This window comes from Macaca thibetana, chromosome 10 (genome assembly GCF_024542745.1).
Source record: "Macaca thibetana thibetana isolate TM-01 chromosome 10, ASM2454274v1, whole genome shotgun sequence".
NCBI lineage: Eukaryota > Metazoa > Chordata > Mammalia > Primates > Cercopithecidae > Macaca > Macaca thibetana.
In genome coordinates, this window is record NC_065587.1 from 53764265 (window position 1) to 53778183 (window position 13919).

Here is a 13919-nt window from a genome sequence, read left to right on the forward strand (position 1 = left end):
CAGTGAGCTCCCTGTCACTAGAGGTATGCAAATCAGGCCTGGGCTCCCCTTGGACTGGATGACTCCTGGGATCCTGTACCACCTTGAATACCTAACAGACCTCAACAGGAACAAAGATTTTGTGACATCCATGGAGTAGGACAGCCTAGAACATTAGGGACCAGCTCAGCTCCTGGGGAAGGAAAGTTCCCCCATCTCCCCTTTGAGTTTCAGGGATGTTATGATTTCAGGGTCCCTGCTTCACCCAGAAGTCCTCCCCCACCCTTTCCTTGGAGGAACAAACTTCCCCCCAATAAGGTCAAAGCTTCCAGTCTCAATGTGGAAAACAAATAGATCATCAAAGTCCCTCCAAGGGACAGAGAAGGGCACCTGAGCCTCCTGCTCCCATTGTGGGGGCGTGGGGACAGGGCAGGGAGTGCAAGAAGTTCGCTGCTGGCTGCCCTGACACCCACTTCCCTGGAGCACCCCCATCTTCTCGCCCCGCACGCCTCACTGTCCTGCCTGCTTGTCTTGGCGGGTTTGTAATTGGGATGATAAATCTTCCTGCCCAGCTGGCCAGCTCTAATCAGAGCCTGGTGTTTGGATGCAATTTAACTCCCTCAGGGAGGAGGGAGGGGCTGGAGGGCCAGTGGAGAAGAGGGTCCGAGCTCTGCTCAGTCCCCAACACTGCAAGCGAGAGGGAAGGCGCTTTCTTTGAGCTGATCTCTCTCCTCTCTCTCTCTCCCCCTCCCACCCCACCCCCCACTCTCCTTCCCACTCCCACTCCCACTCTTGCAGCTTCACTTCTCTGTTTCTGTCTAGGCTTCTGTCTTTCTCTGTGACAGCCAAGGAGAGCCACAGAATCCAACTCCATTTGTTTTATTGATGAGAAAACCTTGGTCAAGAGACAGAGAAAGGGAGAGGCAGGAAGAGGGTCCCAGCACTAGACTGCTTCTGAAATGGAGGGGACGCAACCCCTGATAAGACAGAGTCAGTTCATCCAAGAAGGTCTCAGTTTCTCCCCTGCACCTCCCCAGCATCCCTCCTGGAGCATGGCCATGGTCAGAGATGCCACAGACAGTGGAATCCATTCCTCTGACACACCTTTATTAAGCACCTACTATGTAGCATACACACAGTTACTGGGGATACAGCAGTAAAGAAAATATACACAAATTCTGCTTACATTCTAGGGGAGAAGAGAGAGGATGAGAAAGTTCAATAAAAACAGAGGGTGCTGGGTAAATGCTACAAAGAGGAATAAGGCAGGGAAGTGGTGTTTGGTAGGATGGCAAAGGGCGCATGGAAATAAGGTCTTTAGGGGAGGCCTCTCCGAGAAGAAATCTGGGCCAAGACCTGAAGGAGGTAAAGGAGCAAACTCGGAGCAGAGTGGAAGAGGGAGGGTGGAGTAGTGACGAGGCTGGAGAGGCCACAGCAGGATGCTCATGGGGGACCCTGTGGGCATGGCGGACTTGGGCTTATCCTTGGATCGCCCAGAACCTAGAGCAATCAAGGAGAGCTTCCTGGAGGAAGCAGGGAAATTTGTTCAGGGCCTTGAAGGCAAGATGCATTCTGACAGCTAAAGACAAAAAAGGCAACACCATGTGGTGGTTAAAAACTCCCCTTTAAAACCAGACCCAGTTTCAAGTACCAGCTCCTATGAGACCTTGGGCAAGTCATCTCACCCCTCTGAGCCCGTTTCCTCATCAGTAAAACAGCAACAGTCCCAGTCCCTGCCTCCCACTGTGGTTGACAGGACGAAATGGGGCAGTCCAGACCCTGGTCTTGGCACGTGCTTAATATGTGTTTGTTGCCATTCTTCCAGGGAGGAGCACATTCATAGGAGTGCCCTAACAGGGGCACCAGGCCAGGCCCCGTCTCCTTTGCCCTTCCCATTGGCCCCCAGCCCCATTCCCACGCCCACTCAGGTTGGTCCAGATGTCAAATGAGGAATTCTAGTAGGGGCTGGGATCCTGCTTGGAAGAGATCCACATCCTCCCCTCCCACCCCAGGGCCTTTGCATGTGCTGATCCCACTGCCTAAGACAATCTTTCCTTTCCCTTGCCCCTCATGCAATTACTTCCCAGTCAGGACTCGCCAGGACTCAACAGAAATATCATGTTTTTCCGGGAAAAACATCCTGCATCCCACCAGGCAAGATCCCTGCTCCAAGCTCTCGCAGCTCCTGAGCTTCTTCCCTCAGCCCTTATCACAGTCTGGAGTAATGTCTGTCCCTGCCACTAGACCGAGACCATGCTGTCTTGTTCATGCTGTGTCCTTGGTACAAAGGAGATGCTTGATCCACAACTGTCAGCAAAAACCACAGGTTTCAGTTCCAGATTGTCCAGTCCAATCCCCCATCCATTATACAGAAGAAACTCTGAGGCCCAGCGAAGGTGAGAGACCTGCCCCACTGCACAGCAGTTCTCCTGCTCCGAGTTTGGTCTCTCCCCGAGGCACCCTGAGCTGCCCAGCCTCCGCAGGTCCCTCAGACCCCCGGGGCTTCACCTGCCACCTCCCCGGATTAATGGTGAGGCAGCTCAAGGAGGAAGCACCGGGCCAAAGCACGTTTAATTTTAATTTAGGAATCGGTTAAGGCTGCAGGCCTGCTCAGCCCCGGGCTGTCAATCAGCCTTCCTCAAGGCTGCATCAATTAGTTTAAAAATATTGAATGTAATTTTGCCTGACACAACATATTGCAGCTACTGCAAAATATAATTTATTTTAGAAGAAGAAATAATTAAACTAATTTGCATGTCAGTCAGCTGAACTGAAAAGCCAAGAGGGGAGGGCTGTGGGGGACCCAGTCCTTGGAGGGGACACCTGCCACTGGCCATTGGGTGAGATCCACTTGGGCCTGGGTGTAAGCTGTAGCTGCCGCTGAATGGACAAATGCCCAGGCAGCAGGAGGGACCCTGATATTGTATCAGGACCAAGCACTGAACTTGGAGTTGGGAGGCTTCGGACCCAACCCCAGGTCTGCTGCTGACTCCCCTAGGGCTGTGGGGAAAATCCTGCCCCTCCATGGACCTCTGTTTCCTCATCCAGAAAGTGGGTTTAACAAGGCCTTCTTCAAGGGTTATTTCAAGGATCACATGAGGTCATAATAAGAGAGTGTTATGAATTGGAAAATCCTACACAGAGGTGAAGATTAATAAACAGATTCCTTGTTTTATCCCAGAAACATTTAAGGTGGCAAAAAATAGGATTATTTTCCATTCTTACAAATGATTCTAATTGTGATAGGAGGGGTTTGGAGGAAGGCAGTCAGGCTGGATTCCCCCACCTCCCAGTCACCGTAGGGTAGTGGTTTGCAAACCTTGCTACAGGCTAATCCTCTGAAGCTGTTAAAATAAATAAATAAATAAATGACCAAGCCTTGGCCATCGGTGTTTTCTAAAGGCTTCCCAGGTGATTGTAATGTACAGCCGTGCTGGAGACCCACTGCCACAATGGCAATGGCAGTGGCAATGAGTGCTGACCTTGGGCAGTCCATGAGCTCTGGGATCCCAGGCCAGCTCTAAATTCAGGAATTCCTAGAAAAGAAAATGCAGCTGGCAACTTTGGCAATTTAGAGGTCACTCAGCTGCCCCGCCGCTTAGGTCTGAGACTCTAACTCATGCCAAGGGCATTAGGGCTTTCTCACAAGGTGACCTATGACATTTTAAAAGAAGAGGTAAGAGAAGCCGAGCCAAAGCAAAGGTGCTATAATGGGGGTCTCATCCGCAATGAGGATCTAGGAGGGGATCACCCACTCAGCAGTCCATCCTGCTCTACCTTCGACATGGCCCATAGGACCCTGTCTCTCCCTCCAGCCCATATACCCCCACCACCCTCCACTGCAGGGGGAAAGTGCCCTGGCCTCCCCCTCTACTCTCCCCTGCCTCTGCTGGGAGAGAGGCGCCTGTTCCTGGCTGTGGGCCTCACCCCCTTCTTCCCAAAAGCACCCACCGTCTGTCTGTTGAAATTCGCCGGCAACGCACTCTTAAAAATAACGGTTCACCCGGCATCCCCAGTCACGACTCCCATCTCTCACCCCGGAAAAGCCCCCTGTAATCACTGGAATGGCAGATCTGGTGAGCTTAGAAGATAATGTGCCCCTGGCTAAGGGGAACTCCAGAGAGAAGCCAGGGTCTGAGTTAATTAAGAACCCAGCCCCCTCCTTTTCCTGACTGCCCCCCGCAGGAGGTGGCTGTACCTGCCTTCTTATCTCTATTTCTCTCTTTATCAACACGTGAGCAGCTGCCATCAGCACACAGTGGATCCTGAGTTCACAGCAGGAGGCAGCCGACCAGTCCCACTCCCCGCGAAACTCATGGGGAGCCTGGATACCTGGAAGCTTTCAGGCTGCCCCTAAAAGAGCTCCCTGCCAGCCCAGCCAGAAAGCCCCATCTTCCAAGTCACTGCTTGGAAGTGAGGTGTGGTTTCCTCCTCCAGGAGATGTTCCTGAGGTCACTGGCAGGTAGAACATGTCAGTAATGAACATGTCAGTAATGAATATGTAACCAAGATAGCAGAGGATGGGGCACCAGAGAGCACTCAGAGGTCTGGGCTGGTGAGGGCTTAGAAAGCACCAACACTCAGGGCACTGCTCAGACAGGACAGGCTAGGATAAAGTATTCCACATCCTAGAATTATTTAATGTCATTGCTAATAGGACCCTGCGAGGATGTCTGTTTATTTACAAATGCTTATATAGCACTTGCTATGTGTAGTACACACAGTTTTAAATGCCCTGCAGATATTAACTCAATCTGTCTCTTCACCTACCTATTAACCCGTTTGTGCCTGAGGTTGTAATTTTTTGAATTTTTGCAATCAGACCTTGGCGATGACCTAGGATATAAATAACTCTCACATGCTTAGCATTCCAATAATGGAACGCTAGGCATAAGTGGGTCAATATTGGACCCATTTTGCAGGTGAGAAAATTGAGGCACAGGGAGGTCACGTGACATGGCTCGGATTACACAGACATGTAGCCACAGAGCTGGAATCAGAACTACCCACCATTGCTCGTAATCACTATGCTCTGTTTATTTTCCAGGTGTGGAAACTGATGTCAGAGAAGGCAGGGTCTTACCCAAGACCAAATACTGGGTCAGGGACACAGCCATGCCTGGAATTCAAGCCTCCTGCTGTCTCAGTCTTTCCAGGCTTCATTCATTCATTCATTCATTCATTCATTCATTCAGCAAATATTAATATGTTAGAATTTACCTGTACCATATCCCACAATGCTGGTAGCCCAGAGATAAATAAGACAGGGACCATGACCTTGAAGACATCCCAACTTGGAGGGGTGGGGACTTCATGGTTTTGCTGGCCAAGATTTTCCTCCCTGGACTTGTCTGGCCCGTTTAGGATCAGGTCTTGAGAAAGCAGAAGTCTTGGAGTTTAGTTGCCCCTGACCCACGTCTAGAAAGCATCCCATGTTTTAGTTTCTCCTTTGCAATATGGGGATAGAAATTGTACCAAACCACAGGATTTCTGCAAGGATACTTAAAATAATGAATGTAGATGCTCCAGGTGCATGCTGTGTGCTCTGTGGTGAGGGGAGGGGTGGCAGTGGTGATGGCAGCATTGTTGGGGATCAGGGATGTGATGGTGATATTGGTGATTATGATGGGGTAATAGTAGTAATAGGTGGGCTGGTGGTGGTGGTTGTGGTGACTATGGAAGAGATGGTGGTGGTATTGGTGATGATGATGGTGAAGGTGGTATTGGTGATGGTGTTGGGGTTGGTGGTGGTGGTGAGGGTGGTAATGGTGATGGCTTTAGTATTATTTATGGTAGAGATGATGAGTGTAGTACTAGAGGATGTGGTTCATTCTAATGGTGATGGTAGTGATGGTAGTGATGGTGATGACCTGATGGTGGTGGTGGTGATGGCAGTGGTGATGGTAACAGTGTAAGAATGGGGATGGTGGTACTGATAGTTATGTTGGTAGACGCACTGATAATAATGCAAATAGTGGTATTGGTAATGGCTTAATGATGACAATGGTAATAGTAATAGCGGTGGTGATGGCAAAGGTGGCCATGGTGGAGATGGTGATGGTGGTGTTGATGCTAACAGTGGTGACGGTGTTGGTGATGGCAGTGGGTGCTACTGGTGATTGTGGTGGTGAGGGTTGTAGTGATAATGCCACTGGTGCCAAGGCTGATGGTAATGGTGGTGATGGTTACAGCGATGATTACTCAACTTATGCCCAAATGTTGCCAGTTCTGGTCCTTGTACCAGCTTGGTTAACCCACAAATCTCTCAGCATGACCCCACTGCCTATTGTTGTCCTTGTAGTAGAGAGGAGGCTATCTAGATCTCACACTTGCTGCCTCTCCCCCGCTCCTGTGCTCTCATTACAGACAATCATGCCCAGCTCTCCCGGGCATCCCTAAGGATCCGAATCCTGGATGTGAACGACAATCCCCCAGAACTGGCCACACCCTACGAGGCAGCTGTATGCGAGGATGCCAAGCCAGGCCAGGTACCCCTGAGGGGCTGGGGACTGGGGGTTGCTTCCAGGACTGGCCAGCAGCACCCTCTGCCTGGACCCAGAGTGGTCTCAGCCTCACCACTAGCCCCCTATCCCCTCCTCACCCTTCAGCTCATCCAGACCATCAGCGTGGTGGACAGAGACGAGCCCCAAGGCGGGCAGCGCTTCTATTTCCGCCTGGTGCCTGAAGCTCCCAGCAACCCTCATTTCTCTCTGCTTGACATCCAAGGTGAGCCTCCAAACCCTAGGATGCAAGAAGGGAGAGGCACAGTCTCTCTGCCCTGTTCCCATATTATAGACAGAGGGACGGAGGCGCCCACAGGGCCTATGTTGGATCTAAGATCATATGGAAAGTCTGGGCCAAGCTGGAGCTGTTACCCAGCCCACTGGCCAAACGCAAGCAGGGTGTGGGTTGGTGGAGTGGAGGAGGGCGTCCCAAGGATAAGAAATGGCAGATGGGAAGATATAGACAGGGAATAAATGAGGAATGGTTGTGCCAGAGTCCAGGGTGGAAAGAGCCCCCGTTCTGAGTGAAGACTGAAGTAAGCCACGTGCACACACTCCCCACCCCGCAGGTTTCTGGTTTTTTATTTGATTTTTTTTTTTTTTTTTTTTTTTTTAGACAGGGTCTCTGTCAGTCAGGCTGGAGTGCAGTGGCTCGTTGCAACCTCCACCATCCAGGCACAAGCAATCCTCCTACCTCAGCCTCCCAAGTAGCTGGGACCATAGATGTGTGCCACCATGCCCAGCTAATTTTCGTATTTTTTGTAGAGACGGGATTTTTGCCATATTGCCTAGACTAGTCTTGACCTCCCAGGCTCAAGCTATCGGCCTGCCTCGGCCTCCCAAAGTGCTGGGATTACACGTGTGAGCCACTGTGCCCAGCCCACCCTGCAGTTTAAAAACTGCTTTGTTCCACTCACATTCCCTTTTTGGTTTTTGGAATTGTTCTTGAAACAAGGTCTCACTTTGTCACCCAGGCAGCAGTGCAGTGGTGCAATCATAGCTCACTGCAGCCTTGAATTCCTAGGCTCAAGCAGTCCTGCGTCAGCCTCCCGAGTAGCTGGTACTACAGGTGCACACCATCACCCCTGGCTAATTTTTTTTTATTTTTTGTAGAAATGGGGTCTTGCTGTGTTGCCCAGGCTGGTATCCAGCTCCTGGGCTCAAACGATCCTCCTACCTTGGCCTCCCAAAGAGCTGGGATTACAGGCATGAGACACCACGCCAGACTCACATTTCTTTCTGCATCCTCACAGCCATCTTGTGAGGTAGTTTTCTGACTCCTCTCCCCATTTTACAGGTGATGAAACTGAGACTGTAAGAGAGAAAGAGCCCTGCCCAGGGTCATATAGGGAGTCAGTGGTGTGGGTAGGATTCAACCCACCCCCATCGCCAGTCCAGTGTGCTTCCTGCCTTAGCACACCACCGGGAAAGCAAGCTGCCCTGCCCTGCCTGAGTCCACTGTGAGATTCCTCCCCTCTGGCTCTCACAAGTTCCTCATGATGTTGAAGTTTGAACCTTTAAGGAATAGACTGAGGGGAAGGGATTAGTCACCAAACTGGAAATAAGGGACCAGGCTTAGCAAAGCGCGCGCTATACCACCCTGGCAAGCTCCTGTTCCTCTCTAGTTTTTTGTGGTGGTTGTTGTTTTGTGTGTGTATGTGTGTGTGTGTGTGTTTTGTTTGTTTGTTTGAGACAGCATCTCATTCTGTTGCCCAGGCTGGAGTGCAGTGGTGCAATCTCAGCTCACTGCAACCTCCATCTCCCAGGGCCGAGAGATTCTCCTGCCTCAGCCTCCCAAGTAGCTGGGGTTACAGGAGTGCACCACCACTCCTGGCTAATTTTTGTATTTTTAGTAGAGACAAGGTTTCCTCATGTTGGCCAGACTGGTCTCGAACTCCTGACCTCAGGTGATCCACCCACCTCCCAAACTGCTGGGACACCTGTTCCTCTCTAAGCCTCAGTTTCATTGTCTAAAAGAGGGAAGATGCCTACTGTCCCGGGTGGCTAGGTGGCCCCAGTAAAATAAGGGCCACTGAGATATAGTGTTAATACCTAGAAATATCAATTCCTACGTCCAGCAATTATGTATTGAGCGTTTATTGAGACACAAAGCCTCTGTGTCAGGGTCTGCTCTGGGTCCTGGAAACGCAATAGCAAACACAACAAAACGTAGTTTTATTCTAGTGAGGTGAGACAGAAATTACACAAATGAAAAAGTGTGTTGGGGGTGACAAGTGGCTGGGGTGGAGGAATAATGCAGTCTCCACAAGGGTCTGGACTTGTCTTTCTTCAACCCTGGGTGCCTGGAGCAGTGCTTGGCACATAGCAGGTGTTTGATAAAATGTGTTCAATGAAACAGTGAAAAGTAAAGCAGGGACCAGGCATGTTGGCTCACACCTGTAATCTCAACACTTTGGGAGGCTGAAGTGGGCGGATTACTTGAGGACAGAAGTTCGAGACCAGCTTGGCCAACGTGGTGAAACTCCGTCTTCACTAAAAATACAAAAATCAGCAGGGCGTGGTGGTGCACGCCTGTAATCCCAGCTACTCCAGAGGCTGAGACAGGAGAATTGCTTGAACCCAGGAGGCGGAGGTTACAGTGAGGTGAGATGGCACCATTGCCCTCCAGCCTGGGCAACAAGAGCAACACTCCACTTCCAAAAAAAAAAAAAAAAGGAAAGCAGGGTAAGAGGAGAAGCTATCTTCTTAAACAGGGTGGCCTGGGAAGGCCTCTCCAAGGGGATCCATAGTGAGAAGGGACCTAAAGGGTATGAGAGAAAATGACCACCCCAGTGGTAGAAACAGCAAGGCCCCGTGGTGAGCAGGACTGGGGTGAATTAGGAATGGAGGAGACCTGAGTGATTAGAGTGAGTAAGAGACAGGACTGGGAGGAGATGTGGTCAGCAAACCAGATCATGTGGTTTCCTTCTGGCCTTGGAATAGGTCTGGGATCCTTTTCAAGGCCTTTACACACTCGCACCCAATGTGAGAGGCCTTAGTGGTCTCTGAAGCCAGACCCGTCTGTACCCCTGGGAGTCCTGTTAAAAACATGTAAGGCTCATGCTTATAACCCCAGCACTCTGGGAGGCCAAGGCAGGAGGATCCCTTGAAACCAGGAGTTTCAGAATAGCCTGGGCAATACAGTGAAAACCCATCCTTTAAAAAAATAATAATAATTAGCTGGGTGTGGTGGTGCACACCTGTAGTCCCAGCTACTCAGGAGGCTGAGGCAGGAGAATCACTTGAGCCTAGGAGTTTGAGGCTCCATTGAGCCATGATCACACCACTGCACTCCAGCCTGGGAGACAGAGTGAGACCTTGTCTCAGTCAATCAATAATTAAAAATAAATAATGAAAAATAATAAACAGATGTAACAACCAGTGCAGCTCAGACGGCCAATCAGAAAGGACGCTGACCATAGCCTGGAGCAGGACCCTAGAAACCCTGCCATGCCAGGCATTAACTCCTTCGTGGCTTGATTGTGTCAAAGTTGGGAGGCTGCCTGGGGAAAAGGCTGAGGCAGCAGGGAGGGACTTGGGGGGCTCAGTGTCAACAGCTATTTAAACCTTTTTTGGAAGTATTTCAATATTTTAACAACGAGTACAGCCCTGCCTACTCATTATTGCAGTAGTATCTCGAGCTGGTCACAGGAAACACAGCTAGCCTTGGCTCAACTCTACCAAGTTCACCAGGCTTTACAATCCAAGGGGCCCGAGATTCTGCCTCACTTGCTTTTGTTTAGCTGCGGGGGGAGGGTGGGGGCACCAGAGCTGCCATCCAGAGTGCCACCTGGTGTAAGCTCCGGGGACTGGGTGGCAGCAGCACGCTGAGGTCATAGCAGCCGTGGAAGGCCTCCTCCTCCAGTCCCTCAGCCCCTTCTCACTACTTGCCAAGCCCCCTCCTCCTCACTGTATAAATATCTTAGGTGACAAACGGCTACCCCAACCCATCTGTTTCTTTGTACAAATGTGTAGCCAGTTTGGAAACGTGATTTATAAATATTGCCTTTGCAGCCAGGGATTGACACTGATGTATGTCAGGCCAGATGGATGGATGCAGCGCTGGGCACAGATCCCACCTAGAAGGGTGGGGTAGGGGGCTGGGGTGGCCAGCGGCTTCCCCAACTAAAGCCAGCTGCTGCCCAGGAGGGCAACTTGATGCATTCAGGGATGATGCCTGGGGATTCCCCTTCATGGGGTGGAGGAGTGGTGGGGACCCGAGTTCCCAGAACATATGGTCCCATGGCCCAAGACAGCAACCCTGAGAGACAAACATCCCTGTTCTTGCTTGGCAATCTGAGGCTGAGCCAGAGCCAGCCACTCATTTCTCAAATCTGCCTACTTCTCTGTGCCTCCACTACTACTATTATCTCACACCTAAAACACGCGAGAGCTTCCTGGCTGTTCTTCCACATTGACTCCTGCATTTTAGATGATAAGCTCCTTCAACTAGAACACAGGCCCAGCAAAGACAGGGACCGCATCCATCCTGTCCGTTGCAGTATCCCCAGGGAGGACAGATAGAATAGTCCTGACAGACAGATGGTGCTCAATTCCTACTTGCTGTTGAATGAATGGGTTTGTCACTAGGTCACTTCTTTGCTTAAAGCCCACCAATCAATGGCCTGCTGTTGCATTTAAGAAAATTATCCAGATTCTGGCCAGGAGTGGTGGCTCATGCCTGTAATCCCAGCACTTTGGGAGGCTGAGGCAGGCAGATCACTTGAGGCCAAGAGTTCGAGACCAGCCTGGCCAACATCATGAAACCCCGTCTCTACTAAAAAGTACAAAAATTAGCCAGGCGTGATGGCAGACGCCTGTAATCCCAGCTCCTCAGGAGGCTGAGGCAGGAGAGTTGCTTGAACCAGGAGACGGAGGTTGCTCTGAGCCAACATTGCGCCACTGCACTCCAATTTGGGTGACAGAGCAAGATTCTGTGAAAGGAAGAAAGAAAAGGAAGGGAGGGAGGGAGGGAGGGAGGGAGGGAAAATGACCCACATTCCTTACCACAGCCTCCCAGGCTTTCCACAATGAGCGCCTGCCTCCTCCTCCAGCCTCGTCTTGACTCATTGTAGCTATTACCCTCATTCCTCCAGCCACAAAGGACTGAGTGTCCTCTCAGTGTCCCAGGTCCCTGAGTGTATTATGCTTCTTCCAACCTCAGGACCTTTGCATGCGCTGTTCCCTCTCCCTAAACTCATTGTTTGGGCTCAGGAATCATATCACTTCTTCCAAGAAGCTCTCCCCGAACTCCTAGACTGGCTCAGGTCCTCTGTCATGTGCTCTTCCTATATTCTTCCTTCACAGCACTCACCATGGTTTATAATTGTTAACTAAATTGTGGGTTTGTTTGATTAGCATTGTTTCTCACATGAAAATATGAGCTCTGATCCAGGACCAGCAGTGAGCTGGCTTAGCTCTCTATTGTTTTCTCAGTGACTAGCGTGGTACCTAGCACATAGTAATTAATAAAGATTTGTTGGATGGAGGCCAGGCATGGTGGCTCATGCCTGTAATCCCACCACTTTGGGAGGTTGAGGCAAGAGGAGTCCAGGAGTTCGAGACCAGCCTAGACAATATAATGAGACCTCATCTCTACACATACACACACAAAAAAAACTTTAAAAATTAAAAAAAAATTAGCTGAGCATGGTGGTGCACACCTGTAGCCCTAGTTACTCAGGAAGCTAAGGTGGAAGGATTGCTTGAGCCTGGGAGGCCAAGGTCACAGTGAGCTGAGGTCACACCACTGCACTCCAGCCTGGGTGACAGAGTGAGACCCTGTCTCAAGAAAAGAAAAAAAAAGATTTGTTGGATGCATGGAAGGAAGGAAGAGTGCTTTCACTGGAAAATTTCAGACAAGTCACTTGTCTCTGAGCCACAATTTCCATATATACAAAATGGGAATAATACCACAACTCTTAATAGGTTGTGAGGATTAAACATTACTATGTATTTCAAATATGCAGACAGTCCTTGATGCATAAAAAATATCCATTCAGCGCAAATGGGTCCCATGCCATTCCCTCTTTCTCCCATCTTGCCCTCCAGCCCCCTTTCTTCCCCTGCAGAAGGCAGATTTTTCCCAGCTGGGGTTGACGCACCCTTTGGTGGGAGAGCTAGAGTTCAAGCCTGAGTGTAGCCAGTTTGAACTGTCGAACTTGACTCAACCTTGCCAAGTTCCCAAGGCTTTCCAACCCAAGGGGCCTGCAATTCTGCCTTAATTGCTTCTGTTTGGCTGAGGTGGCCACCAGAGCTGCCATCCAATGTGACCACCCCATGTAAGCTCCGGGGATGGGGTGGCAGCAGGGACCTGAGGGGCTCACCGGAGACCACCAGTTCTCCCAAAAGCTGTGGTTCATTCAAGGATTGCTCTTCAAGACTGGCTCCGTGCCAGCCCTGGCTGGCCATGCAGTGGAGAAACAGGCACACACTAACTTAACACAATGTGACAAGTGCTGTAACAGAACTGTGCATGGCACCTGCGTAGTCAGAGCAGGGAGAGGGGGAGCCATAAATCCTTCCCAGGGAAGTGGAGAAAGGAGGCCACAAGAAAGGAGGTGACATTTAGCTGGAGCATGACGGATGAGGAATTTGCCCAGGCAAGAAGGTGAAAAGGGTGTTCCAGATAGCGGGAACTTTATGAGCAAAGGCAGGGCAGCCTAGACAGGGAGCCAGCAGTGGGTGCAGCACAGGCAAGATGGGGGCGGGATCTGAAAAAATATTAACCAGCATTATTGAGCCTTTCTATGGGCCGGGAACTTTTCTAAGGGTTATGTGTGAATTACACCATCTAATCCTCACACCTGCATGATACCCTTTCTGAGTTTACAGACGGGTAAACTGAAGCTTAGAGAAGCTCAGTGGGTTTCCCCAGCTAGTAAATGATAGACTTGCATTGTTTTTCAACATTTTAATGGAAATTCTCAAATATATGTAAAAGGAGATAGGCTAATGGCATGAACCCTCATGTTCCCGGCACCTCGTGGGCAGCTTCCAACTCATGGCCAGTTGCGCTGCATCTGGACCTGCAGTCCACTTCTGAGATGTGCCAAAGGCCACAAGTCAGACCTTCCCAGGGCTCCTTCTGCTGCATAGCATCCGTGATGAGAAAGGCCAGATCTAGGGTGCTGAATTGGGGGCGTCTGGGGAAGGGGCTGGGTTAACTGGGGCCACGAAGCAGGGCAAGGAACCCAGGCTGCCAACAGATCTCCCAGATCTGGCTCTCAGATTAGAAAGAGCAGACTGAAGACCGCGGGGAGAAGGAGGACTGAAGGTCCCCAGCAGGAAGGCAGGGCCCCCTTTGGCAGAGTTGGCTGTGAAGGGCGGGGCAGCAGCCTTGAGCTCTGGGCACTTCGTCTCCCTGCGTGTGCAGAACTGAGAGGGGCCATCAAAATGACAGAGGGTCAGGTGGCCTGACTCCTACAGAACAGGTGT

At 50.6% G+C, this 13919-nt stretch overlaps 2 protein-coding genes across 3 annotated transcripts in view; both read left to right on the forward strand.

Annotated features, from left to right (window-relative positions):
* NCOA5 (nuclear receptor coactivator 5) overlaps positions 1–13919 on the forward strand; it is a 255054-nt gene that overhangs the window by 121253 nt on the left and 119882 nt on the right. The gene's annotated exons all lie outside the window — the stretch shown is intronic.
* Positions 1–13919, forward strand: part of CDH22 (cadherin 22) — a 132911-nt gene that overhangs the window by 113590 nt on the left and 5402 nt on the right. For both annotated transcript variants that reach the window (XM_050806456.1, XM_050806458.1), the window contains 2 exons: positions 6346–6467; positions 6588–6705. In XM_050806456.1, coding sequence (XP_050662413.1) covers positions 6346–6467; positions 6588–6705 — 240 coding nt within the window. The remainder of the gene's footprint in view (positions 1–6345; positions 6468–6587; positions 6706–13919) is intronic.